This window comes from Ostrea edulis, chromosome 8 (assembly GCF_947568905.1).
Source record: "Ostrea edulis chromosome 8, xbOstEdul1.1, whole genome shotgun sequence".
Taxonomy (NCBI): domain Eukaryota; kingdom Metazoa; phylum Mollusca; class Bivalvia; order Ostreida; family Ostreidae; genus Ostrea; species Ostrea edulis.
In genome coordinates, this window is record NC_079171.1 from 13604716 (window position 1) to 13631805 (window position 27090).

Consider the following 27090-nt stretch of genomic DNA (forward strand, 5'->3'; position numbering starts at 1 on the left):
TCCTGGATTTTAAACTTTGGCGTTTAGGTATGATGTTCTTTACATATATACTCTAATCAGGCAATTGTCTAACCCAAAATCACAAATAACTAACGCCATTTTTCACTTATTAGATTAGAAATTCACGTACAAGACGCACTTATATATGCCCTGAATAAAACTGATCTTACTGTAAAATTAAACATGTACTTTAATTCTAATCTCCTATCTTTTAATACATGGAGTTAGACTCCATATTTCGTATATGATACCTAGCAGTTTGTGAATGGTCACTCTGGGAAATGCAAAAATGATATAGGTTAGCGATCATTGTACCACGAAAATGCGTCTCAATCACAATTGTACCATTGTCTCTAACGAAATCATGGAAATTCTCATTTTCTATCACTAGATTCATTGCAAGCAACATGTATTTATAATGTGAGATAATGCAAATAAAACAACAAATAATAAATATATACATGTAGTATCAACATTACAATCATCACCTAATTGGAAAATTAATTTTCTATGAAATCATTACAATGCTCCATAGAAAAGATGACGGTGTGAAAAAACTCAAATTATATCAACATATATACTTTCAAAACCCGAAAGACATTTCTTATGTTTACATTTTCTATTGCATTGTAGTTGCGATTAAACCTAATGTAATTTTCAGTGAGATGTACATTGTCGTAAAATTGATAAACTTTCATTTGTTTTTATTAGAACTCTGTACCTACCATGCAACTAGATGCAAAACTGTAGCTTTCTGAAAAAATATTGGGACAGATCTGTCTCATTATCTTCTCGGAGACCAACAGTTCTGCAACTATCATGCAAAAAGAACTTTACCAGGGTGGCATGATTTATCAGTGTTCATTGTATTTACTTGCACCATATATATTTTAAAAAATGTTTCCCCTTTAGATTAATAAAACTGGGCCAAAAATAAAATGCGAATGACTTTTTAATAAACATACCTTTGTCTTTGGGATTCACAGTAGCAGATGCAGCCATAGCGCTTTGCTCATAACGGGTGTAATGTCCAAATCTGGCTTTTAAAACGGTTAACGCACGATCGCTTCTTTTCCAATCAAGATAGTGTATTTCGATGTTGCAATTTTGTCGTTGTTAACTGTAATCTGAACAGTATAAGAATACAGTGAAGGGTGTTGAACTGATAGGGGGTATTTTCCAAGATGGCGACGTTCGTCCCTTAGATTTATATTGATATGATATTACTTGCAGGGGCTGTAATTAAACGATGTATTGATCACCAAAACATGTCGGTATCTTTATCAAAACATGAATTTAAAGATTGTTCATATCTTTATTTTTTCATACTCCACAATTCGGAAGAAGTCCCCGTGATCACAAACGTTGATCGCCTGCTGCGATAGTCTTTTAAACATACAGATTCAATCTGAAGAATTGGGTGTTGCAATAATATAATGAGCACTTCCATGCAGGCTTTTATATGTGTCATTTAACAACTAGATCTTCAAAAGACAATAACCTTTGTTGAGGTTCTACACAGGATTTCTCTAAAAATAACATCCTTTGTAATTGATGCGAGGTTTTATCATAAAAGAAAGTAAAAGGGTTTCAAAGAGAGAAATGCCATAATTTTTTTTTTAATCCAAAGGATATTTGCAGGCATGTAGAATTAGGGAAATGATTAGTTTGGTTACCCCTCACTTTTCGCAAATGTACAATTGTTATTATTTCTAAATGCATTGGCTGACCCCCTTCCTTTTGAATAGTACTTTTGAATATCTATTAAAAAGTACGCTTGAACACAGGACTTTCAACAACTTTCCATCTACCAACTCCCCAATCTCCGATTTAGGATTTAGAAGATTGTAGAAATTAATAGATCTTTTTCAAAATTTTCATTATTAACTTACCTAAGCCGAAGGCTCCAGGGAGTTGTTTTTTTTTTTTTTTTATCAAAATGTGTCCGTTGTCCGTCGTCGTCGATGTCGTCGTCGTAGTAAAGTTTTCACATTTTCATCTTCTCCAGAACCACAGAGTCAATTTCAACCAAACTTGGTACAAAGTATCCTTTGGTGAGGGGCTTTCAAGTGTGTTCAAATGAAGGACCTTGTCTCCTTCAAAGGGTAGATAATCCCAAAAATGCTAAATTTGGGTAGGGTCATTTCAAAAAGATTTTTAAAAAGATTAAGCATCCCCTGTTGACCCATCACACGCCGTGAGCCCTATGATATGTTCACAGAGTAATCTGTAGTCAACAAAAGCGTTCCAAGAACCGTCTAACAATCGGTTTCAAACACGTCAGGCAGCATTTGACCCCCAAATGGCTTGTATTGGCAACCAAGATCATTATAACGACCATAGAATTGACGAAATGCTGACGTTAAACGAGATTGTTAAAACCTCTGCAATATCAACTTGTTTGTCAGTCACCTGCCTCTATTTAAAAACTGATCATACACAATATAAGCTCCTGTGTATCAAATCAGTTGAGAGATATAAATACCATATGCAGGTGACACAATAATACGATAATAAAAAATAGGCAATAAATTGTGAATCAATATAGGGAAATATATCAATACAATTTGACGGATGAAAATACACAATAACAAGAAAAGTTCATGTCATTTATTCGTTGCCATTGTGATAATATCTCACACGTCTCCATGACAACCATTGATTTTATTTGATACTTTTCCATTTTTCCGGATTATTCCAATATTTTTTAGAAAAAAATATGAATTTTCCACACTTTTAAAAATGGAAAAAGAAAATATCATTAAAATTAATCTTAATATGATAATTGTACAAATCTCATCCAAATCTATTTTCTTAATTGATGATAATGAAAGGTTAAGATAACAAACAGTGATCAATCTCATAACTCCTATAAGCAATACAAAATATAGAGTTGGTCAAACACGGACTCCTGAATATACCGGAGGTGAAATCAGGTGCCTAGGATGAGTAAGCATCCCCTGTTGACAGGTCATACCCACCATGAGCCATATATCTTGATCAGGTAAACGGATTTATCCATACCGTATATACTCGGCTATAAGTCGGATGTTTGGGAGTTCAATTTTGATCCAGAACTCTATGTCCGACTTATAGGAGTATTCCAAGGAGATTAGTATTTTTCTGGATGGCGTATAATGTATAGCCTAGTATTTCTTAAATAACAAAAACATGGACAAAATAAACAAAAAGTAACCGTTTAATTCGTGAAATAAAACGTGAAATATCGATATCATATCCCAAAACATTATTGAAACACAGATAAATATACATAAGAGTATTGATATAAAATTCATTTGTTGGGTAAAATATAAAATATCGGCACCATTCTGAAAATATTATTTGAAACACAGATAAAAACATTAGAGCATTCAGAAAAAAACATCAGTCAGTTTTTAAATCGAGGCAAGCTACTGACAAACAAGTTGATGATACAGGGGTTTCAACAGTCTCGTTTAAAGTCAGTATTTTGCAAATTATATGGTCGTTATAACGATCTAGTTTGCCAATACAACCCATTTTTGGGTCAAATGCTGTCTGCCTTGTTTAATACCGATTGTTAGGCCGTTCTTGGCACACCTATTTTGACTACAGACAACTCCGTTTACCTGATCGGGGTATGGTGCTCACGGCGGGTGTGACCGGTCGACAGGGAATACTTACTCCTCCTAGGCACGTGATCCCACTCCTGGTATATCGAGTGGTCCGTGTTTGCCTAACTCTTTATTTTGTATTTCTTATATGAGTAGTGAGATTGATCACTGTTCGTTATCTTCACCTTTCATTCATTTCGCTATCGATGTGTGTGAGTCTGAGTTTAAATCAGTTTGCCTTGCGACTCCTTTAAATCCTGAGGCAAAGAAATTCATTATTAGATAGGGATTTTGTTTATAATCTCCAGTTGATAAGGTGGACATGCCTTCCGATTTTGCATTGGAACTTGATGTGAGCACTGTTCCCCATGGTCAAGTTTGTTCCTGGGTAGGGAACCAGTGCGCAAGCACTCAGTCGGTCCATTATAAATCGCGAAAAATTTCTTTATCAAATGCCATTGTTAAGGGGAAGGCAACCCAAACATTTTTACATGATATATGATAGGATTAATTATATGATAACAAAATCATTGCCCTTCTATTCTTTTGATGTATGGTCTAGAAAAACTTCATTACTAATTTAAAAATTAACATTCTCGTCATCTATAGAGGTTGTCATCATGTGGAACTCTTTTGTATTCAAGACCACAAAAATGAATAATTCTGACGTCACATCGCCTGTTCCGGTTTTCATTAGATTCTAAGATCATCAAAGATGCGCATGTGGTAGATTTTACGAATAAGTAGGTTGATACATTCCTGTAGAGCTGTTAATTGCACTAATGCGATGGGGAGATGTGATATTTTTTCTCTCGAAATTCCTGAGCCAACCAAGTCATCTGAAAGGACTACGTAAACTGTGGATTCATCATTTGTATGAAAAAAAAAAAACGTGTACCGTCTGCCTGTTCTGCAACTCGAATGAACGTCTCCTTTTCTCAATTTCTTCTTGTGAAAGAACGGGCTAAAACGTATACGGGTCCAAACTTAATTGTTTGTGATTTGTCATGTTGCTGTGCTGCTGGTGGAATAAACCGGAACCAACGGTGTGACATCATATATTAAACTTCAATGGCGGCGGGTAATTCAAATTAAATGATAGACTGATATTGATTTAATCGTTCATCAAGGATTTTTTGTTGTTAAAGACTGTCATTTACGATATTTACTATATCAGTAAGTAATATTTTATTCATAAAATCAACATTGCGGTTAGAGTTGCTTTTCCCTTTAATTTTCTTATTTCTTCATTTACCAGTAATAATGATATTGCTTAAATTTCCTATTTCATATACCTAGTACTCTTGCTAAATATGCTTTCAGGTTATTTTTTAGTTTCTGGTGGGATATGGGTGACAGCTACAAACGGAACCAGAGCTTGATGTATGGAACGCATGGTTTTCAACTCCGTAGAATGTCCGTAATTCATAATACATAAGAATATCAGAACCTAAGAACCGAACTCAGTGAACGTGATGTGACAGTGTTGTGAACAAATCCTTGTGTTCGTGTTACTGACATTCTGGTAAAGCCAATACTAGAAAACTGTTATGTTACCCGCCCTTCTGTTGAACTTTTCATGATATGGACCTTTTTTTTAAGTGAACAATTATATCTAATACCAAAGCCCAAAAGGCTCATTCGAGATTCGAAATTCAAAATACGAGATTCGAAATTCAAAATCCAAATTAACCAATCAAAATGTAGGTCACAATAGATTAAAGGTTAGAGGGTACATGCATATACATGTAAACTTAAAATATGACAGAAAGCCTTGACAGAGAAACACTCTAGTAAAATCACGGTTTATTAAGGTGAAGGGTTTTCTTGATGTAAGTGCGGGATTTGCTACAAATGGTTCATTGTCTAATTAATTGGTCGATCGATGTTTGGAAGCTGTATTAAAGAATTATCGAAAAATATTAGAATTTATGAACATATGAATGAAAGGAAAATATTGAAAATTAGTTAAAATTCAACGTCTAAAAGTAAAACAACTTAAGATAATTTTTTTTACCTTTGTCACACATATTCCTGCATTTTAATTTGGATTAACAAGTATTAATAAACCTGTACATCTTTATTTCCTAAGTGTTGTTTCGGCAAGAGTAATCCGGAATTGCGTTCTTTCAACCCCATCTTGGTTTAAATGTTCCATACGTATGGTTACATTATGACGAAATATCAAAATATTACATTTTATCTACACTATGATATTTTAAAAGGAAACAAATCTTATGTATCACATGTATTGAAATCATCGGTTCAACTTACTTACACAAAACACGATATTTGTGAAAATATCTTTTAAAATTTTCCCCTCTTATTTTCAGGCAAGAGATCATGAAACATCTTAAGCTTAATTCACAAGTCAATGATTCCAAAATGAAATTGTTATTCAATATTGCTTCCGGTGTCTGCAAATCAAGAGTTTCAATTCAAAAGTGATGAACATCTTACAGGTGATTGGAATTTTGACTTACGTCCGAGTTTGTTACATGATACTGGGGCCTGGCTTATAAGTATTATCAAATGGTGTCTTTAGGACGTTGACAAAGTAGGTAAAGAATATCAGGATCCAGGTGGAATTATGAATTTAAGTCGAAAAGTCGAAACATGTTAGTTAGACAACCCCCTCTTTTCGATTCAGTTTGCCTCCCTAATGTCAAATACTTGCCGACGTCCTTGACCTTGCAGTATATTACGTATCCGAAGTTGGTAGGGATTTTATAGGGAGCTTGGTAGGGTTTGGGGAGCTTGTCGACATACTTATCTTAGATTTTCCCAAATCAAGCTTAAGTTCCCTAAACGTGCAAAGATACGTTGCAGAATCGGCCCCAAAGTCAACCAGGTGATGACAGTTTAACTGGGGACCTTGGTGGGGTTTGGGATACCTTCTGGAAAATTTCTGATCGCATCCTTAATATCAACCACTTACTATGACCTTGACCCCAAATCAATTGGGGATCTTCCTCTTTACCCTGTCCACATTTTTTTCTAGACACGTGTATTCAAACACGCAATTTAAGGTGTTACTACATGTTCTGCAACTCGTACAAAAACAAAGGAACAAAGAAAATGGAATGCCAATATTTTTTTTATTGTTTTCTCCTTCATGAAGCATCTTGGTTTCTATGGAAGACCAAAAGAGTGCAATATACATGAACTGACGATATACAACGGATTTGCACGAATATTAACGAAGTTTAAATGCACTGTATCGGTTATGAATGAATCAATGATAAGTGGCATTTGTTGAATGACTAAACTATGCATATTTAACTCGTATGACAAATGAATGCAACAAAAATAATACGTACATACATGTACATGTAATATATGTGTGTATTTTATGACATTTTCATGATGAAGAAGAATCAATGGGCACTACAAATATCATCCTTTAAAAACTCATAACAAAGCAAAATTGAAAATACACAATTCATATTTCTTGTATATTTGCAAATATATATTGACCTTTATATAAGCACATATTTCACCAAAAAAAAAAAAAAAATTACAAACTTCTTTTCATGTTCTACAAAATAACATTGACAGTGAACAATTTTTTTGTAAATATAATCTGATACAGTAGATTATTTTTATCAACTTTCTGCTTTCAAAAATAATCTACTGGAAACCATCAATCATTAGTCAATGAAATGATACTAAAAATAGCCCACAATAGTACAAATGTCTCTAATTTTTGAGTATTTTTTCAGAATGATGTTATTTTTTTTATATTTTTTTATACTGGTTTTGAAAATGAAAAATGCCAAATTGTTCATCCTTCACAGCTTATAAAACACATGCGCAAAATAAAATTTTTAAAAATGATAAAATTATATTGCTTTTTTTGAGTGAAATTCCACATGAAGCATTTGGTATGGTGACATTTTTTTCCCCACAAAATTATTTTACTGGAAGTACAGGTGAAATTCCAATGCTTTAAATTCAATGTTGTATTTTCCCCATGACTCATCTTGATATAGAGTACGTGTTACATTAAACATTGAAGGGATGTAGATGATTTACCCGCACACTTTACACAACATTAGAAAAATAACAAAATTGATGTTTATCAGACACGAATCAAAGAGCTCAAAATGTTCACAACCATTGATTTGTTTTCCTCCCGTTACCTATATATATATATATATATATATATACAGGTAAATAATACGTCCCCTATGTATATATAAAGGTGGGTGTGTCAGTATTGCATTTTTCACATGGTCAGTAGTTTGAACAGCATGAAGATATGAACCTTGAACAATAACAAACACACATACATAATTTTTAAAAATCGCACTGCTGGACATTTATACACATGGCAATGTATATCTTCTTTTCCACAGATCGCAGCAATGGGCTAGCAAATTAATAGAACTTTCTCCGAAATTAAGTTAAATGTTAGAAAATTCACTACTTGCTTACCATTTGCATGCGAGATACTGTAGGCTGATTCCTAAATATACACGAGGAATTTATTATCACTAGGTAAATAAAATTACTGGCTTTTTTTTTTCTGTTACTAAAATACACACCTTACTAGAGCTGTTGATCACCAGACCATCTACGAGTCATTTTGCGATACAAGTACTCATGTAAAATAAGGGAATCTACAGTATTGGAATTTCACCTATATATAGGATTTGTCACCATGGTTACCATCTGCATAACACATAATGAAAACTAAAATCTTGGTTCAGTTGAACATTGCTTCTATTATATAATATGGAATTAAAAATCTCTATTGATGCATTATTGCAAAGTGTACAGTTTTCAAAATATTCATATCAATCTTTTTACTTGTCTTAACAATGAAATATGATTTGAATGCATTACCGGTGGTTAATACCTTTGATAGATTTTGAAAACTCTTAAGTATATCAATATAATATTGCAAAATTCAATGTGCATAATACAAAACTAATTTGAACTGTTTCAAAAAATCACCCAAATACATATGGCGTTTTGTGCATGATGTAATCAAATGACTTAGAAGGGGCACTTGTTTGATATTATATATATTCTTTGTTGTAAGTATATTCATTGCATAATATATATATATATATATATATAATTAAAAATTCACAAGATTAAATCAATATCAACTTCTTATGAATAATATTCTTTAAACATAACAAGAAAAATAATCATACCTATCTAATCAGTAGAATATGCGAATACAGTTTGGATTTTTTCCTGTATTCAGATTTTTTCGTAAGTTGAGGAGGCTTGACACACTCAAGATTGTTGATAATTTTTTGGCAGGAAACCCACATTCAACCTGTTGTTCATCACGCCATTGTGTGGCAATAAAACCCAAAAGGGAAAAATCATTTAAAAACTCAAGTCCTTAAAACTTTGTATCATATTAGAAGCGTAAAAACAGCTAGGCTCCAGCAGGATTCGAAAAATCTACGGCAAGATTGTCAGACAGCAGTTATTCCTCTCGACTATCAAGGCATACAAATTACTGGAATTTAAATACCCAACAAAATTATAATTCTGAAATCAGACACAAATTAATAGTACCCTCACTGTATAAAAACAGAATCTGCAGTGCTTCAGGCCCTGTTTAAAAAATCCACACACAAAAATCACACATCTGATCAACACACAGTTACTAGTTTGAACTGTTTATAAATAAACTGTATATTGTTTTCTTTAACAACCATAGACATGATAAAACATAGAGTAATGACTTGTACACAAAAGGAAAGTAAAATAAAAATATCACAAGTCTAACCACCAACCTTTCCATTGAATCAAAGAGTCAAATCTTACAAGCACAACCTTTTATGTATATCAGACGCCACAGTTTCAATTTATCATAAAAATCAGTTTGCCGAATCCAATGAATCTCTAATGATATCGCAACAAAAATTCCCAGGCGATAGGAATTTCCAGGCGATAGGAATTCCCAGGCAACAAGAATTCCCAGGCGATAGGAATTCCCAGGCAACAAGAATTCCCAGGCGATAAGAATTCCCAGGCGATAGGAATTCCCAGGCAACAAGAATTCCCAGGTGATAAGAATTCCCAGGCAACAAGAATTCCAAAATTATGAGAATGATAAGAGTTCTCTGGCAATGAGAATTCCCAAATGATGAGAAAATCCAAACATTCTCATCCTGAATATATTCACAACCATACATAACATCTTCGCATTTCAATTGGAAGAGTTTTCACTGTAATTTTGTGTGGTCTTCAAACTGTCATTCATATAAAACATTCCGATTGTTTAAATGGTCAGGCAGTCACATAGTGTTGATTTCCCAGTGATCAGAAAACAGCACACATTGCTATATTTGGTTCCATAGCAACATTTTAGCGTCTCACTTGTACAACTCTATGTATCCTACACAACACGCATATTCCATTCTTCCAATGCCTATCAAGTCTGAGTTCAGTGTTTACATAAATCCCTTCATGTTCCTTTATGCACATTAACTATGCATTTTAACAGCCTTGATTGACACTATATAATCTCCTTGCTGTGTTTCCATGGCTGACTATGTTTCGATGGCTGACTATGTTTGCTGGCTGACTGTTTGTTGGCTGATGTACCACCCCCTCAGAAATGGTCCACTAGAACAGATACACTATTTTTGCCCACTCGACCTTGGGCTACCCCATCCATCCCTGCCAAGGTCATGTTCTGCCACTGGGTTGGATGACCTACAAAAATGGTGTTTTTATTATTTTTCTCCTTATATCAACATGGGAATTAATACAATATATGACGGTAATTTACATAATGAAATCTTCTGTAGACACTGAATGATATGATAGCCATAAAGTGGACAGACAAATGAATAATGCAAGACTATCAAAAATTGTCCATGGAACACCTATAGCATTCATTAAATTTTGTTATCAAAAAGTAATTATGCACCGCTTACATTTGCATGATGGTTTGAAAGTTTACTTGGATCTTCAAATTTCAAGAAATTTACATATTCATCAGTCAACATGATGTAACAGCCACCAATCAGTAGTAATGATACATGTATAGCTGTTTTACTTGAATTTGATTGGTGAGATTGGCATTGTGATGTCAGAAGAAAACCCTATGGTGTTATGATAGGCTTACAAAGTCTAACCTTTACTGCAAAAAATATCTTTGACAGAACACAATTACTTGTAAGTCCCCCCCCCCCCCCCCCCCCCCCCCCCCCCCCCCCCCCCCCCCCGTCATTCCGTTTTATATTGCTTTCCTTTACAATTACTTTATATATGTATATTATATTTATCATGTAAGATATTTGGTGGAAATTGATTTTTCAACAAGTTGGGGTAGATTCAATTTAGCACTTTCCTAATGTGCTATATGAAAATACATTAGTGATGTACTTGATTTAGTGCTAGCTGCTTTTTGCAAAAGGCTCTGATTAAATAGAATACATAACCAAAATTCACAGCATGACATTGCAGAAATAAAGGCCAAAGAATTTCTGCAACTTACTTTATCCTTAAATTCTTTAAAGTAGCTGAATTAGAATAGCTGGAAGTTGAAAATCTGTATATTTCTTTTACGATCGCAATAAGAAAATTTTAGTCTCTAAATGAAGGAGAAATCGTCCAAGGTTGTCTTGAAAATGAAAGAGAAATTAATGGTATTAACTGTTGGTGAGTCGCTGGATTTATTGGTATTACCTGTTGGCGAGTCGCTGGATTTAATGAATTGTATTACTTGTTGGCGAGTCGCTGACTTAATGTATTACCTGTTCGCGAATCGCTGGATTTAATGTATTACCTGTTGGCGAGTCCATGGATTTATTGTATTACCTGTTGGCGAGTCACGGGATTTATTGTATTACCTGTTGGCGAGTCGCTGGATTTATTGTATTACCTGTTGGTGAGTCGCCGGATTAATTGTATTACCTGTTGGCGAGTCCATGGATTTATTTTATTACCTGTTGGCGAGTCACTAGATTTATTGTATTACCTGTTGGCGAGTCGTTGGATTTATTGTATTACCTGTTGGCGAGTCACTGGATTTATTGTATTACCTGTTGGTGAGTCGCCGGATTTATTGTATTACCTGTTGGCGAGTCACCGGATTTATTGTATTACCTGTTGGTGAGTCGCTGGATTTATTGTTATTATCTGTTGGCAAGTCGCCGGATTTATTGTATTACCTGTTGGCGAGTCACTGGATTAATTGTATTACCTGTTGGTGAGTTGCTGGATTTATTGTATTACCTGTTGGTGAGTCGCTGGATTTGAGAGCGAAGGACCAGCTGTCTGGATTGACGGAGGCACAATGGGGAAGTCGCAGTTCCACGGGTAGGAGGAACTTCAGGCCATGGGGACCACACATGACTAGAGGACTGAGGAGGGTCTCGCCTGCAAGGAAATTCCTTGTATCAGTGCCAATTCAATATTTATCAGATTATTCAAATCTAAAATATGTAATACTTTCTCAATCTCTATTTTAGTTAACATTGAAAGAAAAAGTTACAGCAAAATCGTAATAATTTGTGCTGGTTAAATATTGGTGAGATGTTTGGTACCCTCTTCTATTGCAAACATTTTATAAACTTAAACAGACAGGTTTTAATGGTAGTGAAAGCACAGCCTATTCCACACCAATTACTGCCAGTTACAATACTTCTCAGGCAAGTCGTAAGAATTCGTAAGAATTCTAAGTAAGATTTACCAACAAATGAACGCACAACGCATTTGTTGACCTTAACACTTTCAGAAACAATAGGGATCATTCCTTAAAGACAGTTTGTGTTATTGCTACAGTGTAGTTCAGACCTGCACAAGGAAACCAAGGTGTTTCAGATAAACAGACTAACAAACCCAAATTAATATCTCCTGCTTCTGCCAGAGTGATGGACAATCTAGTGGTTACTACATCCACCCCATTACACTTGCTTTCTATCCTCACACATTCTCCCTCTCTTTCTCCACACGTTCTCTCCACACATACCCTTTCTCTCTTTCTCTACACATGTTCTCTCTCCACACGTTTCTCTCTCCACATGCTTTTCTCTCTCCACACATGCTGCTTCTCTCTCTCCACACATGCTATCTTTCTTCACACATGTTGGCTCTCTCCACACATTCATTCTTTCCACATATGTTTTCTCTTCACACGTGCTTTTTCTCTCCTCACATGCGTTCTCTTTAAACATGCTCTTTCCACACATGTTCTCTTTCTACACACATTCTCTCTCCATACATGCTCCCTCTCCATACATGCTCTCTCTCAACACATGCCATTTCACTCTATTTTTGCTTTTGCTCTCTCTCTCTCCTCTCTCTCTCTCCTTTTTGAAATATATAGCTTATAGAACACTGAATTCTAAAAACAAACCTTTATCTTTATCCAGTGGTGGGAGAATGTTGTTATCCTTGCAGACTTTGAAGTAAATTTCCTGTTTTACACCGTCTGGGATTGCACCTTTTGGAATGACTATACTAACACCTGAAGACAATGAAAATAACTTTGAAACACTATTTCTGTATACAGGGAAATATTGCCCCCCCCCCCCCCCCCCCATTTTATTTTTGTCCCCTTTGCCCTTGTTGTCAGTGAGCAAATTTAAGACTGGGCGAAATCGTTTTTCTTTTTTAATACAACTGTGACTGGGCAAATTCAAAATGGGGCAAAACTGTCTACAAGTGTAGAAAGGTGAAAACAACAGGGAGTGAAAATAACTCTGTATACAGTATATAACAGAATGAAATTAACCTGTTAACACTAGTATATATATACACTTGCATCTTGGTCTACATGTACATCACCTTCAACAGACAAAAATCAAAATCAATTTGCACCAAGATCTTTGAATTTAGAAAATTATACAATTCATTTCAGACCTCTAACACTTACGTTGTAATGTAATAACTTGTTACATCACACATATAATCTGTCAACACATAAAAGCCACCTAATTTGTTCACAGTGAACATATATCTATCAACACAAGATGAACTCCTATCTTGTTAACAGTGAAAATTATCAACACAAAATGAACACCTATCTTGTTTACAGTGAAAATTATCAACACAAAATGAACACCTATCTTGTTCACAGTGAAAATTATCAACACAAGATGAACACCCATCTTGTACACAGTGAACATTATCAACACAAGATGAACATTTATCTTGTTCACAGTGAAGTGTTACCTGACAATGCAAAAGGAACACCAACTTTCTTGAAGTAATTTCTTACTTATCGTACACCAACAGTACACTATAAATCACCTGTCTCGGGCGATTGTAACACCCCTCCCTGATGGTCAAACACGCCTCTGGCCGTGGCCACTACCGTGTGATTCCCTTCTATGGACTGACCAGTGTCCGACCTGAAATTCAATTGCCGAACATTTAAAACAAATGATGCATTACAAAATGAAACTCATCCATAGGCTTAGATGTTTCATCTATCTATAATTGCTTTTACTATTTTTTTTCTACTACACTTTTATTATATTTATCTATCCCTGAGCAGAATAATGATACAGTAAATTATTGCAGTCAAACTTTCACATACTAACATCTTTTCTCAGACAATATCATTTAATTCAATACTGTAAAGCAACTTGTATTCGTGACGGCTCCATTTCACGATTTATATATGATAAACTGGTTCATGATCTATATATGATAAACTGGTTCACGGCAACTAATTTTCACGATGGAGAGAATCTTTAAAAAACAAGACATTAAAGGACTGGTTCGCAGCAAGAAATATTCACAAAAATTTCTCGCACATGAATAATAGTTGGTTTATAGTATTAAATAAACTACAGCATACAAAGTTATAGTGTGGTTAAATCCTGATTACAATATTAATTATCAATAATATTCTTTTCTGGCTTTAGTTGAGTAAAAAATCTGTTAAATAGTTAACTTTCATTATGATGTGACTACATCTACATTCATCATGTGACCTACATGTACCTGCAGAACTCTAACTGTAATTCTTGGAAAGGGGGGTGGGGTGGAATTGGGTCTGTCCCAATTTTTTCCCAGAGAGCTATAGTTCTGCAGCTCCACATGACCCATTAAAATTATTACCTCAAAAAAGTTTAAACATGGAGGGATAAATTTCACCTCACCTTGATACATGTGGGTCCTGAATATAATGTCTTGTGTAATGTACGTAAATAAATACTTAAGTATTGTGTTCCATTTCTGTAGAATTCAGCTAAACTTTCCGAAATTAAAATAGACAAATTCACTTCCACAACCGAACTCAAGGACAATTTTGTACAAATAGTCAGAAGTTGACTACTTTCATCTCATCGAGAACGCATTTCAAAACTTTCAAGTCAATATATACATATGTGACATGTAAGTATTCCCATCTCAGATCCAAGCTCTGGAGTGTATCAATTAGAAAACAGCAAGTATGACATTTCATTCTCACAAAACCAAAGCAAAATTCAGTTTGTTATATATGCTTATGCATTTAACAAAACATGCAAAAATTTTGAAAACGGTGTAAATGTAAAGAAAAATAATTCATTCGGTGGATTACGAATACATGAAAACATACATTAGCTTACCCAACAATAAACGTGTTCAAAGCAGAAGTCTGCTCTGTACTTGACCCCTCACCCCTGGTCACATTATCGCTTGTCACTGGGTCAGTACCCTCTGACCTCTGCGCACTCTCCTCGGTCTCTCTTGCCGAGGCAGAGTCTAAAGGCGATGTAGTGTGGTTAGTATCGGAAGAGAGTGTGGCACTACAGAAAGAAAAAAAGACCAAACCAAAAAAGACAGTGATGTCAGATAAACACCCGTGAATTTCTCATGTGAGCTCGTTAGGCTTTGTAAGCTTCAAAGTGCGTGGTTTTGCCCAATTTCTTTTTATTTCAATTCATTCATAAGTAAAATTATTCCATTTTTCCCTCCTAAATAATTTATTTCACAGATGGCATCATCTTGCAGAATGTGAAACATTGAATATTGGTATTTAATGATTGGTGATGAGATTGCAATGCTGAGTAAGCATTTATTACGCAACAGAGATTTTAATCCTGATTGATATTACATTTTTTTTTTGTTTTTTGAAAATCTATTTCAAACCTCCATTAATTTTAATTACTAATATTCACGAATGTTGTATTTCTGACACCTTCAAGAAATAACAGTGTGATGCTATGTCACAGTCTTTAAAAATATTCATAAAATTCAATCTGAAGTACGTAGTCTTCTCAATTTTTTTTCTAGAAATAAAAAGACTGTGCAAAGACAGAGCACTCTAACTAAGGCCTATCACTAGTAGATATATAGCAGAGAGAAAAGAAACGACTGATGCAATACTACAATATACAATGCAATCGCAATATAGTTCTAGCATGCACAATCATGCAATCTATGCTATAAAGACAGAAGAAATGAAACTGAATTAAGAGTGTTTGTGTCCTGCAGTGTAATAATGCAGTCTCTCGGACACACTTTCATGACGATCGACGGGCATTATCATTTATTATCACCTTGCATTGTATGCGACTCAAATTAAAAAAAAAAACCTGTTTGCTAGAAAATTTAAGCCTATTATTCTATTTAATCAAATGAGGTCAAAATTAAAACACTTCATTTTTTTAAAAATACACTAAAAATTTATAAAGTTTTATAGTTTGGATAGAAAAATTCCGGATGAATCAAGCAGTTTATTTAAAGAATTGAGTTAACTGTCTGATTGGTTCATGCAATATCCTAATTATGACACGAGAAAAGAATTAATAAAATCCGATATTGCACTGTAGTTGATATACATGTGTCTCCATATATACATATATGTTTAAAGCCATATTCTTGATATTCAGATATAGATTGGTTTTAAAATCCAGTATATTGAATTTCTGCTGGGTAAATCAATATACAGTAATAGGATATGAGCTTCCTCCCAATATGTTGGTGTTACTACCAACTCTTACCCTACGCTGTAAGAATCCAGCTGCAAGCGTTTGAGATTAACAGTGAACGGTTCTTCCTCCGCTGTCTTCGAGTCTACGCTGCCTCCATTTGTTTCACTATTAACAGTGAACAGTTCTTCCTCCGCTGTCTTCGAATCTACGCCGCCTCCGTTTGTTTCACTATTAACAGAGAACGGTTCTTCCTCAGCCGCTTTAGAAAGTATGCCATCTCCGTTCGTTACACTGGATTTGGAAAACAGAGGACGTACGTCCCTTGAACTCTTATTCTTGTTTTCGTCGACTTCATCGTATATGTCGTCTACACAAGTCTCCTTAATGTCTCGGTTGTAAGTCAAGACGTCTCTTTTCGTAATTCCGAGGCTCCGTCTGTACGTTCTATAAATGGTTTGCCTTCCCCTGTTTTCTGTATCAGGTTTTCTTTCTTTTTCTACCACTCGCTGTGCAGACTGTGTACGCCTCACAGTCTGATGAGGCTCCTGACTTTTCCTCAATTCTTGACCTTTGCCAATCTTGCGACCTTCGATGGTCTTCTGACTTTTTCTGACCTCTTGACCTTCGCATTCTTCAGTAGGAGACTCATGACTGATTCCACGAATCAAAGAATGCCCAATGGAAGGTCGGTCGTACATCTTATCATAATCCAATATCTCCATTACTTCCTGATCTGCAGCAATATCAGTATTAGGTCTGGGTGTCTTATCATTGGTATTCTCCCTCGTGCTCGTTCTAACCGTCAAACCATCTTTAGAATCTCTGCTAATGGGTGGCACAGCCCTTCCTTTCATAACATGGAGTTGTTCTTCAAAGCCATTTTCTCTTCTGTTTCTGTCTTTTTCCTGAATCTCTGAGGTACATGAATCCTCAGACACTTTGACAGAATCACCATTGACAGTCGACAGTTGTTTGTCGTTTTCTCTTAGATGCTCTGCATTTCTTTCACACATAGTAGAGTTGGCATCGATAGAATTCTTAACATGGAGACGGTCAGCGTCTTCTCGAAGTTTGTCGATCTTTTCCTCATTCATTTCCGCAAGCTTGTTATCAGATGGACATTTTACAATGGAGCCATCACTAGACGCCGAGTCGGTGGACGAGTCATCACCGCCATCTTCCACCAAGGTATTGCTGGATGGACTTTTGACGAGCGACTCAGTTTCCTCGTCGTCGGTGTCGCTCTCCGGCTGCTCGACACTGGGAGAAGCACTACTCACATCTGATGATGCAACGTTGGCTGATTGGCTGTTCGCATTTTCAGTCTTTGAAAAATTTTGCAGTTCAACTTTAACATTTTCTTTTGTATCCTTAGTCTGCCAATCTCTTGCATCAGGAATCTGTGCTCTATTACTCCCTGGGTCTACTTGGTCATGAATCTGTGCCTTATTGCTCCCTGGGACTACTTCATGATGAATCTGGGCCTTATTGCTCCCTGGGACTACTTCATGATGAATCTGGGCCTTATTGCTCCCTGGGACTACTTCATCATGAATCTGGGCCTTATTGCTCCCTGGGACTACTTCATCATGAATCTGTACTTTGCGGCTTCCTGGTTCCAATTCATCAATATCCTTAGACAATCTCTGATATTCGTAGGATGGCATTTTCCCATGAGTTCCCAATAAACCTCTATATCTATTAGTTCCACCTCCAGGTGCTGATGTTTTGGCATCGTCATTTTTTAATTTATACCTATCCAACTTAAACTTTGGAAAATTAAATGCTTTAGCTGGTGGTATTCTCTTCTCTTCTGCCTCCTCTGGTTTTCCGTCTTGATGGCCAGACACTTGCATGGTTGGGTAAATGTGTTTTGAAGAAGACACCTCATCCACTGATCTCTCCTCAGAAATTTCTGCTTTGCTCCAATTTGCATAGCCATCACTATCGCTTACAATACCTTTGTTACCACTGACACGATCATCCAACTGATTGTCTTGCTCCGGACAATGATTATGCTGATCAGAAAGCATCCTGACACACTCATTTCCTGAAGTAACGGCATTTTCAGTCTCCATCTCATCTTCTCGTGTATTTTGACCGTAATTTCCCTGTTCGTGCATTTGATAATCTGAAGGTTCAGCAGCTACACTTGTAATGCTATACTTAGGAGAGCAGGCTTGGTCTGAATGGACATACACTTCATATGCGCCAATACCAGCGTTACTATATATAGAACCAGAGACTGACGCTGAAAACCCCGTGCTTTCTGTTGGACTGAGTTCATACTTATCATCATGAGAATCATTGTTCTTGTCATCCACCGTCTGGAGTTCATCGGACAGATCATCGACATCAGCTCCTTCCTTCTTTTCTCTATAAGTTTCACAACTAACTTGGTAAAAACAATGCCTAAATCTCACAAATTTCTTTCATTTGAAAGATTTACGATGTTGGAGTAAAATAATGAATAAGGATGCGAGATAAAACCATAATAGATATTAGGCTATCATGAGAATTAACATTCATTATCAAGATTAACCATCATCTGAAACCTGAAAATTTCCGAGACAACTGAAACAAGACAGAATATTTTTTTCAGTGAAAGGTCCATCTTGAACGACTTGAACCTTTCAGTACTCCTCTCCTTTCACTCTGAATTACGGCTGTTTCTCTGGGTTAACTGCTTGTCTTACCCCTTCCTTAATGCGGCGGGGTCTTCCGGGGAGGAGGCATGACCACGTGGCATCTCGTGTCCACCACACACCTCACTCTGCGGTTGTTCTGGTGGTGTGTTAGACGCCACACTAGGGGAGTTCCTGACATCGCCTGTCGCTACGTTTATCTTATTTATAACACTATCCGGTCTAGGACTGGAGGTTCTAAATATAACGCCAGAGAAATTATTTTTAAAATACGAAATATCTAACTGGTCTACTTTAAAATTCTTATGGTGGGTAAAATACAAATACACATGAGGTATTGCAGATTTTAATCCACCCGCAGTTTGTGAGATAGGAAAAAAGTGATATTTTACTCGCTCAAATGTACAATTCTTTCGGATACATCTCCCATGGTCACAGGATATATTTTACACTGTTTCATCTTTAGCATGTCTTAAAAGTTAACACTTTTTAAAATAATTTAATTATAAAAAAGTTTAAGCCTGATTTACCTGGTTGAGAGAGTCATAAGATTAAAGAGAGAGATTTGTTGAGCGAATGACAGAGCAGTCTATTTGGGCATGTCTGCATGCTGCTGCCACAACTATGTATATCAAGTGAAACAAAATCAAACTTGTGGATAATTAACATGTAGATATTGCCAACCCATTCACACCAGTGCCCTACCTGATATGCCTGCTAGGTTCGAACCCTCGAACAGCAGAGGTCTTCCCAAACGTGGACATGGCTGGTTTTTTGTACGCTTCGAATGCGCTCCCGTGGTCATCACTGTCTTCATGACTGCTTCGCTCCCGGTCACTGACATCATGACTTGTATTTCGAGTTTGGTCTCTGAAGAAAAGTAGCATTCGTCTATCTCTTAAATAGCGATTACATCCTGTAATACTGCAGGTCTGTCTCTCTTCAGATACAGTAAAACCTCGTTATCTCGAACTCGATGGGACGGAGAAAAAACTTTGAGATATCCGTGTAATCGAGGGTAAAATACTTAGAGAATAAGAAGTTAGGACTACCGAATCACTTCGACATATCCATGGTATTCGAGATATCGGTGTTCGAGATTCTGAAGTTCAACTGTATTTTACAAAGACATATTTTTGCATGACCAATTCATGAGAGATCTATCTGTGAGAAAGCTTTAGTTAACACTCTGTCTATCAATCAATACTCAGAGGTGTATGTATATATATATATATATATATATATATATATATACTTAGTCTAAATTCACCTACAGCATCTTATTTTCAAATCAACCTTAACACAATTTTATGCAAAAATATTTTTTTTGAGAATATAAACTGATTTACAGTTGGAACTAGTATCAAATTCTCCCATATTATTTGTAACAAATAAAGATCACAATAAGCAAATAGAATACCCAAGATCTGAGCATTGAGTGAAGGCATTCTTTTTAATATCATCATAAAATTCCAAAACACAACACTTTACTTAAATCTTTGCTGAATAAGGTAGAGTCTCTTCTTTTCTTATGCCCTTAACATACTACTATGACAAAATGTGCAATGCATCAATGTCAAATAAATTAGAGAAAATGAGTTAAGAGAAAGCAAATTTATACGTATATTATTCATATGTAATATTGAAAGGTGAATGGAAATGGTATTAATTTTGTTCCAATGTCACGATCTTGGATGGGACAATAGTGCACTCAGATTCATATGATTGACAAGTGGTAGAAATTAGTTTACAATACAACAAACATTACTTATGGCGCATGATATGGGTCTACAAATGAGAAGCAAATCATAATTCACATTAGATTGTGCCATTGTGTCAAATGATCTTTCAAAAATATACTTTGTGGTACATTTGAGAGATGAAATAAGAGTTAAAAAAAAATGCCAAGCTTTTAATACTATGATAAAGTGGTAATGTCCCGATTTTAATATTGTACTCGAAGGAAAATGTATTAATTTTAATCCATGTATTGTACTCAAAGGAGAATGTCCCGATTCTAATATTGTACTCACTACTATTGAAAAATGTTATGATTTTAATACTGCACTTCAGACAGTACACAACATCGTCATAATGCCAGACTTATTTTTAAAACAGGAATGGAAATATAAATATCAGCAATATTTGTCTATTCCTTTTAAATTCAATTACCTAGCTGAGTAGCTCAGTAGAATAGCACGTCGACTGCTGGACTTTAGATCATGTGTTCAGTCCAACAGCTGTTTTAATTATTTTCCCCCAGATTAGTTTCTACTAAAACTGCATTTTTTGACCGAATAAAGTAAATTTTGAAGTTCTTCAATTTCAAAATTTTGTTGTACATAACCTCCACTTTTCATTCATAGTTAATTTCTCTGGTATAGTATTCCTCCTTCAGGGGAAAATGTCCTTATCTTAATAATGTACTCAAGGGGAAAATGTCTTGATTTTAATAAAGTACTCAAGGGGAAAATGTCCTAATCTTAATAATGTACTCAAGGGGAAAATGTCATGATCTTAATACTGTACTCAAGGGAAAACTTCCTTATCTTAATTTACTCAAGGGAAAATGTCCTGATTTTAACACTGTACTCAAGGGAATTTCAGTACTGTACTGAAAAGAATGGCATGATGTTGTTATTGTAATGAAATATGAGATTATTTCTATCTGTGCATTATATGTACAAGTCCAGCCACCACAAGGTAAAGACTTCACTATCAGAATGTGTGCAAATTACCCAAGATCGTCTGGCACAAAATAGGTGGGCTTTTTGGAGCCGTAAAAACCTGGCGTTATGAGATTCTTATACGACGAGAAACCTGTTGTATTGCCACTTATCCCCTCGCCAGAATCGGCGGGTCCCCTCGCAGACTCACTTCCTCTGAAAATTGTTTCCATAAGACAATAAGAATCAATTTAGAAGCATTGTGTATTTGTGAAGAAAGTGAAATGTTTTTTTTTCTTCAGTTCATTCTTCATCGAGTTTATATACCTAAAAATAAACCTAAAACAAAAAAAAGTTCACCTGCTCCTGGGTTCTTAAATCCTGCTAGTGTTTGGTGAATAAGAAAACTGACTGCTTAAAATAAATATGTGAAGTTTGTGTCCTATGTACCTCTCGATATCAGCTGATTGCATTCTTGTTGAATTAAAAACAAAAAAAAAACTCTACACCAAAGAACATGACAGTGAGTTTATTAGAAAACATATATAACAAAGCATTACACAAACATGCTAGGGCATACAACTATTGATAAGCATCTCTTCCATACACAGGAGGAACGGTAAAGCTATCACGAATATATTAAGGTGAACAGCTCTGTTAGGCCAATTAAAATTAATAAGTAGATTATCATTCCCGCCCGCCCCTCGAAAATCGCCCCGCCCTGATTTTTTTTTATTTTTCAAAATTATGATTTCCGGATATTTTTATGTCCGGTCCGGTATCGTAAACGTACTTTGTTTCACTTTGCCTTTTAGAAACCCAAATACACATGTAATTTTGATTTATAAAGCCTTTTCTCAATGAGAGAAGGCATTTTCGAGGTCAAGAATACCATGGCGAAAAATAAAAAATAAAATCCTCCCACCCGCCCCATTTTTTTGGTGAAGTTTGAATGATAATCTACTAATTAATTTTACTTGGCCTTAAGCTCATACAATAAATCTTTCTCCTGTTAGATATAAATACGACTGGCAGTAAATATAGATGGCTTGACATTATTTTTCAACAAGAATGCAATGCTGTCCTCTGTTACATGGTATGGATGCAAGTTCAATCATTTTCTTTCCATCAAAATTCCCTGGTATTTTGTACAAACCTATTGCACTGAATTTAATCAATATTTCCATTTTGAAGGAAGCTCTACTTCAAAATTTATTTAAACAGTCAGAAAAATAGTATCAGCAATGATTAGAAAATAAAATTTTGTTTCTACAAAATACACATACCCATCTTAATTCCCTTGAAAATGCACTCTATTTACAGTACAAAGCGTTTCTGTCGTATAAAAATATTTTAAACTGTGTATAACCAAAAGATCGAAAGTTTGACACGAGTACCCAAAAGAAGTCCAACTGGACATGTGTTTGTAAAGCACCACACCTGACCATGGCCAACTCAAATTGTGGCATTTTGGAACTCTTCAATTTAACCGTTCAGTTTCTGTTTTGTGTATGTCTTATGTCCAAAATTAAAGGTTTGTAAAGACAAACATACATGTATGCTATGGGGTTTTATTTTACAATGGGGTTCATAGCAGAATTATTATAACACAATAAAGAACCATACAAAATGGAGTAATGCCAGAACACGTGACATAATTGCAGAACATGACCATGAATGTCTTTGGCCTGGATAAAACGAGTCCTTCTTTACAATCTCAATCAATGATGCATACATTTTGAAGACAAATTTAACAATAGCTCTAAGCACAATTTTCACCTCCAATGAGCCCCCACCCCCACCCCACCCCCCCCCCCCCCAATAACTTTCTTCTATTCCAATACATACAGTCTTAAATTCACTTTATAAAGGGAAAGTTCAGTTCATATATACCATATAATCCTGTCACTGTAAATCATTGCAAACTGGCAACTTAACAGCAGGTGCTCTTTTAGAGAGAGAGTGTGTGATCAAATCTATCCTGAAATGTGTGGTGGTGGTTTAGGATTAACAGGCAGGTGAGTTAGTACAAAGTACCCCAAACATTATTCAGTTATAAAATCACCCTTCATCATCAAGATGATCACCAGGTGCAAAAATTTTCTCTTCTTTTTTTTCCCAAGTGTATATGTTTAGAATTCCCTCCTATTCTATCCTATCAGTGTTTGGGTACACATGAAATCAGAATAAAATAAATCATATATTATGGGTTGCACAGATAGTTTTTTAAACAAACATTCTACTAAAAAAAATGTTGATGGACTGCATGCATAAACTCATTCATTAACATTCCATTCAAAACATGCTGTCTAACCTTAATTATATTAATATCACAAACTTGCATTTCATGCTGCTTAACATAATTTGATTAATGAAATAAATATCTAATATATGTGCCTATCAGTTTACTTAAAATAAAAATTATATTAATGCAAAAAAAAAAGAAAAATTAATTGACTGGATTCATTTAAAGTCCACATAAACAATACAAAGATATATCTGACTTTCAATGTGTTTAACACCTTACAGGCATGTTTTAAAATCTATGAAACTAAAGAGATTTGTTAATGCATCAGATCATCATTCTATAAGGATGTAATACATAATATGCATTCTTGGTTATATTTTTTGCATACACATTGCATAATAAACACACATATTCCGTCAAAATTCCATCAATCCTGGATATTGTAATAAAGGGAACATATAAAAATAGTTTTGAAATTTTCTGTTTCAGAGGTCGAAAGTCTATACTTTATACAATAAATCAGAGAAGTTTAATATCCCACTACCTTCGTAATATTACAATGCATACTCAATTATTCCTGTAAAATTTTGATTTTTGTGAAAATTTTTTAAAATCAATAATACCCAGGGTAAAAAAATGAGAAATTTGACGAAATAATGAAAACGGAAAGATATATATTCTACACATTCCGCATAACAAACAGGAAAAGGAAAACATGAAACGTGGCAGTTAATTCCGTCACAAACCCCTCCTCACCTAGGATGATCCAGACTTGGGTATCCAGAATCCCTTGTGGGTGCTGCGTCTCTCTGGCCGTGGTGACCGGGGGACACGTTCTCCTGCCTTGACCTTAACTTTTGCAGCTGTTCCGTGTCCATGTATATCTGGTTCATGAATGACCTGCCCCGGTCATAAGACCCCTCTCTTGACCTGCCCCGGTCATAAGACCCCTCTCTTACATGTTTATCAGGCGACACATATGGTCTAGCATACACTGCATTTTGATTGGGCGACGTCCGGGTTCGGGACATATTTTGCCGGGGGGCTACGTAATCGTAGGGATTTTCATTTTGCTCGTTGTACTGGTGCTTCTTGTCCTGAGTAGGGAAGCCGTTCGGATCAGCGTAATTATAGGCTCTGGAACAAAAATCAAACAAATTCGGAATAAATCACACATACATTTTAAAAACAATTCGGATCACATCCAATTCTCAATCTACGCATAAAATTTAAAAGCGCAATTGTTCTCATCTGTTCAGCTTTTCTTGTCTAAGATAAATGTACTGTAAAATCTGGGGTGTGGATCCTAAAACTTCTTGTAGGGAATTTACAACTTTCAAATTAAAATTATATCAAATATAGACAAACTGTAAACAGTCGGTATCAAACAAATTACCCTCTTAACACATTTAATGCTACCGTATATACTCGCCTATAGGTCGGTTCGCCTGTAAGTTGGTTGTATATTTTGTAGGCTATTTTGGAGGGATTTGCTATTGATCCACTTATAAGTCAGTATAACTTTTTCTCAAGAATTGGTTGACAATTTCTAACGTTTTCACCTCCATTTCAAATAATATTTTGTGAAATGCGCTTATATTTAGTCATTTTCTCAACGAATCAATTTCAATAATATATACTTAAGATGAATAAAATCATTAACATATGTAAATACATGTACTTGTACTCTATGCATAAAATCTCAATGTTAATCATGATAATCATTGGAATATGAAGTTGTTTAAAAATACTATACATTACGCTGTCCAGAAAAATGATAATCGTTTAGAACTCGCCTATAAGTCAGATATAAAGTTTTGGACCAATTTTTAACTCCCAAAAAATCTTACTTATATGCGAGTAAATACGGTATGTCAATATGTCTCAATATCCGACTTATAGGCGAGTATATACGATATGTCAATATGTCTCAATATCCGACTTATAGGCGAGTATATACGATATATCAATATGTCTCTATATCCGACTTATAGGCGAGTATATACGGGATGTCCATATGTCTGTATATCCGACTTATAGATGAGTATATACGGTACGTCAATATGTCTCAATATCCGACTTATAGATGAGTATATACGATACGTCAATATGTCTCAATATCCGACTTATAGGCGAGTATATACGATATGTCAATATGTCTCTATATCCGACTTATAGACGAGTATATATGATGTGTCAATATGTTTCTATATCCGACTTATAGGCGAGTATATATGATATGTCAATATGTTTCTATATCCGACTTATAGGCGAGTATATATGGGATGTCCATATGTCTCTATATCCGACTTATAGACGAGTATATATGGGATGTCCATATGTCTCTATATCCGACTTATAGACGAGTATATACGATATGTCAACATGTCTCTATTTCAGCAAGCATATGCAGCAGCCATTGACTAGTTCTGATGAGACCATTCCAAGCTTTGGCTTCATTTTATGTCTCTCTTCTGGAGAATTAGGGACAAAGCATAAAAGCATGCACTAACAGTAAGAAATCCTACATCAATTTCTGATCATATTCTTATGTTTTCTTTTCATTATTAAGTATTTTTGGAGAAGGAATTATAGGATGGGGGTGCTAAACAAAAATCAAACTTGGAATGTTCTCTTTTCTTGTTAATAAAGTATTAATTATCAATTGTTAATATTTCGTTAATAAAGTATTAATGATCAATTGTTAAGCCAATTACATCAGTGACAAAAACCTTTCCTTGTGCAAATGAAATAAGAATGACGGAAAAAGAGGAGGCTACAGGAGGAAGTTATCCCCCCTTATATGAAGCTGTAAACCAATCTCTACCTCGGACATCAAAAACAGTGTAAAAATCAAATGTACAGGCATATGACTAGATATATATATTCTCCTTAAATTAATTGGAAAAAAAGGAAATGTACATAATTTTGTCCAGATCATACAGGCTTCATTGTTTTCTTATCAAAATTTTATAAATGGAGTACCAGGTGAAATCCGTAAGCGCGAAGCTGATATTCACAAATCCGTAAGCGCGAAGCTGATATTCACAAATTGACACACAAAGATTATGTAAACATTACTTACTGATA

General features: G+C 35.2%; 1 protein-coding gene across 21 annotated transcripts in view; it reads right to left on the bottom strand.

The window, feature by feature from the left end:
- Window positions 1-6672: 6672 nt before the first annotated feature.
- The window catches only part of LOC125660681 (tight junction protein ZO-1-like), a 74862-nt gene continuing 54444 nt past the window's right edge, over window positions 6673-27090 (bottom strand). For 7 of the 21 annotated variants that reach the window (XM_056146929.1, XM_056146933.1, XM_056146928.1 and 4 more), the window contains 10 exons: window positions 24757-25137; window positions 21825-21968; window positions 19792-19956; window positions 19138-19323; window positions 18731-18817; window positions 15134-15313; window positions 13827-13927; window positions 12931-13041; window positions 11808-11951; window positions 6673-10280 (listed from right to left, as the gene is read on the bottom strand). In XM_056146929.1, the coding sequence (XP_056002904.1) occupies window positions 10177-10280; window positions 11808-11951; window positions 12931-13041; window positions 13827-13927; window positions 15134-15313; window positions 18731-18817; window positions 19138-19323; window positions 19792-19956; window positions 21825-21968; window positions 24757-25137 (1603 nt within the window). In that variant the 3' untranslated portion in view covers window positions 6673-10176. Of the gene's footprint in view, window positions 10281-11678; window positions 11952-12930; window positions 13042-13308; window positions 13362-13826; window positions 13928-15133; window positions 15314-18730; window positions 18818-19137; window positions 19324-19791; window positions 19957-21824; window positions 21969-24756; window positions 25138-27090 lie in introns of those variants that run through there. The other 14 variants (XM_056146945.1, XM_056146940.1, XM_056146939.1 and 11 more) reach the window with 8 other exon arrangements.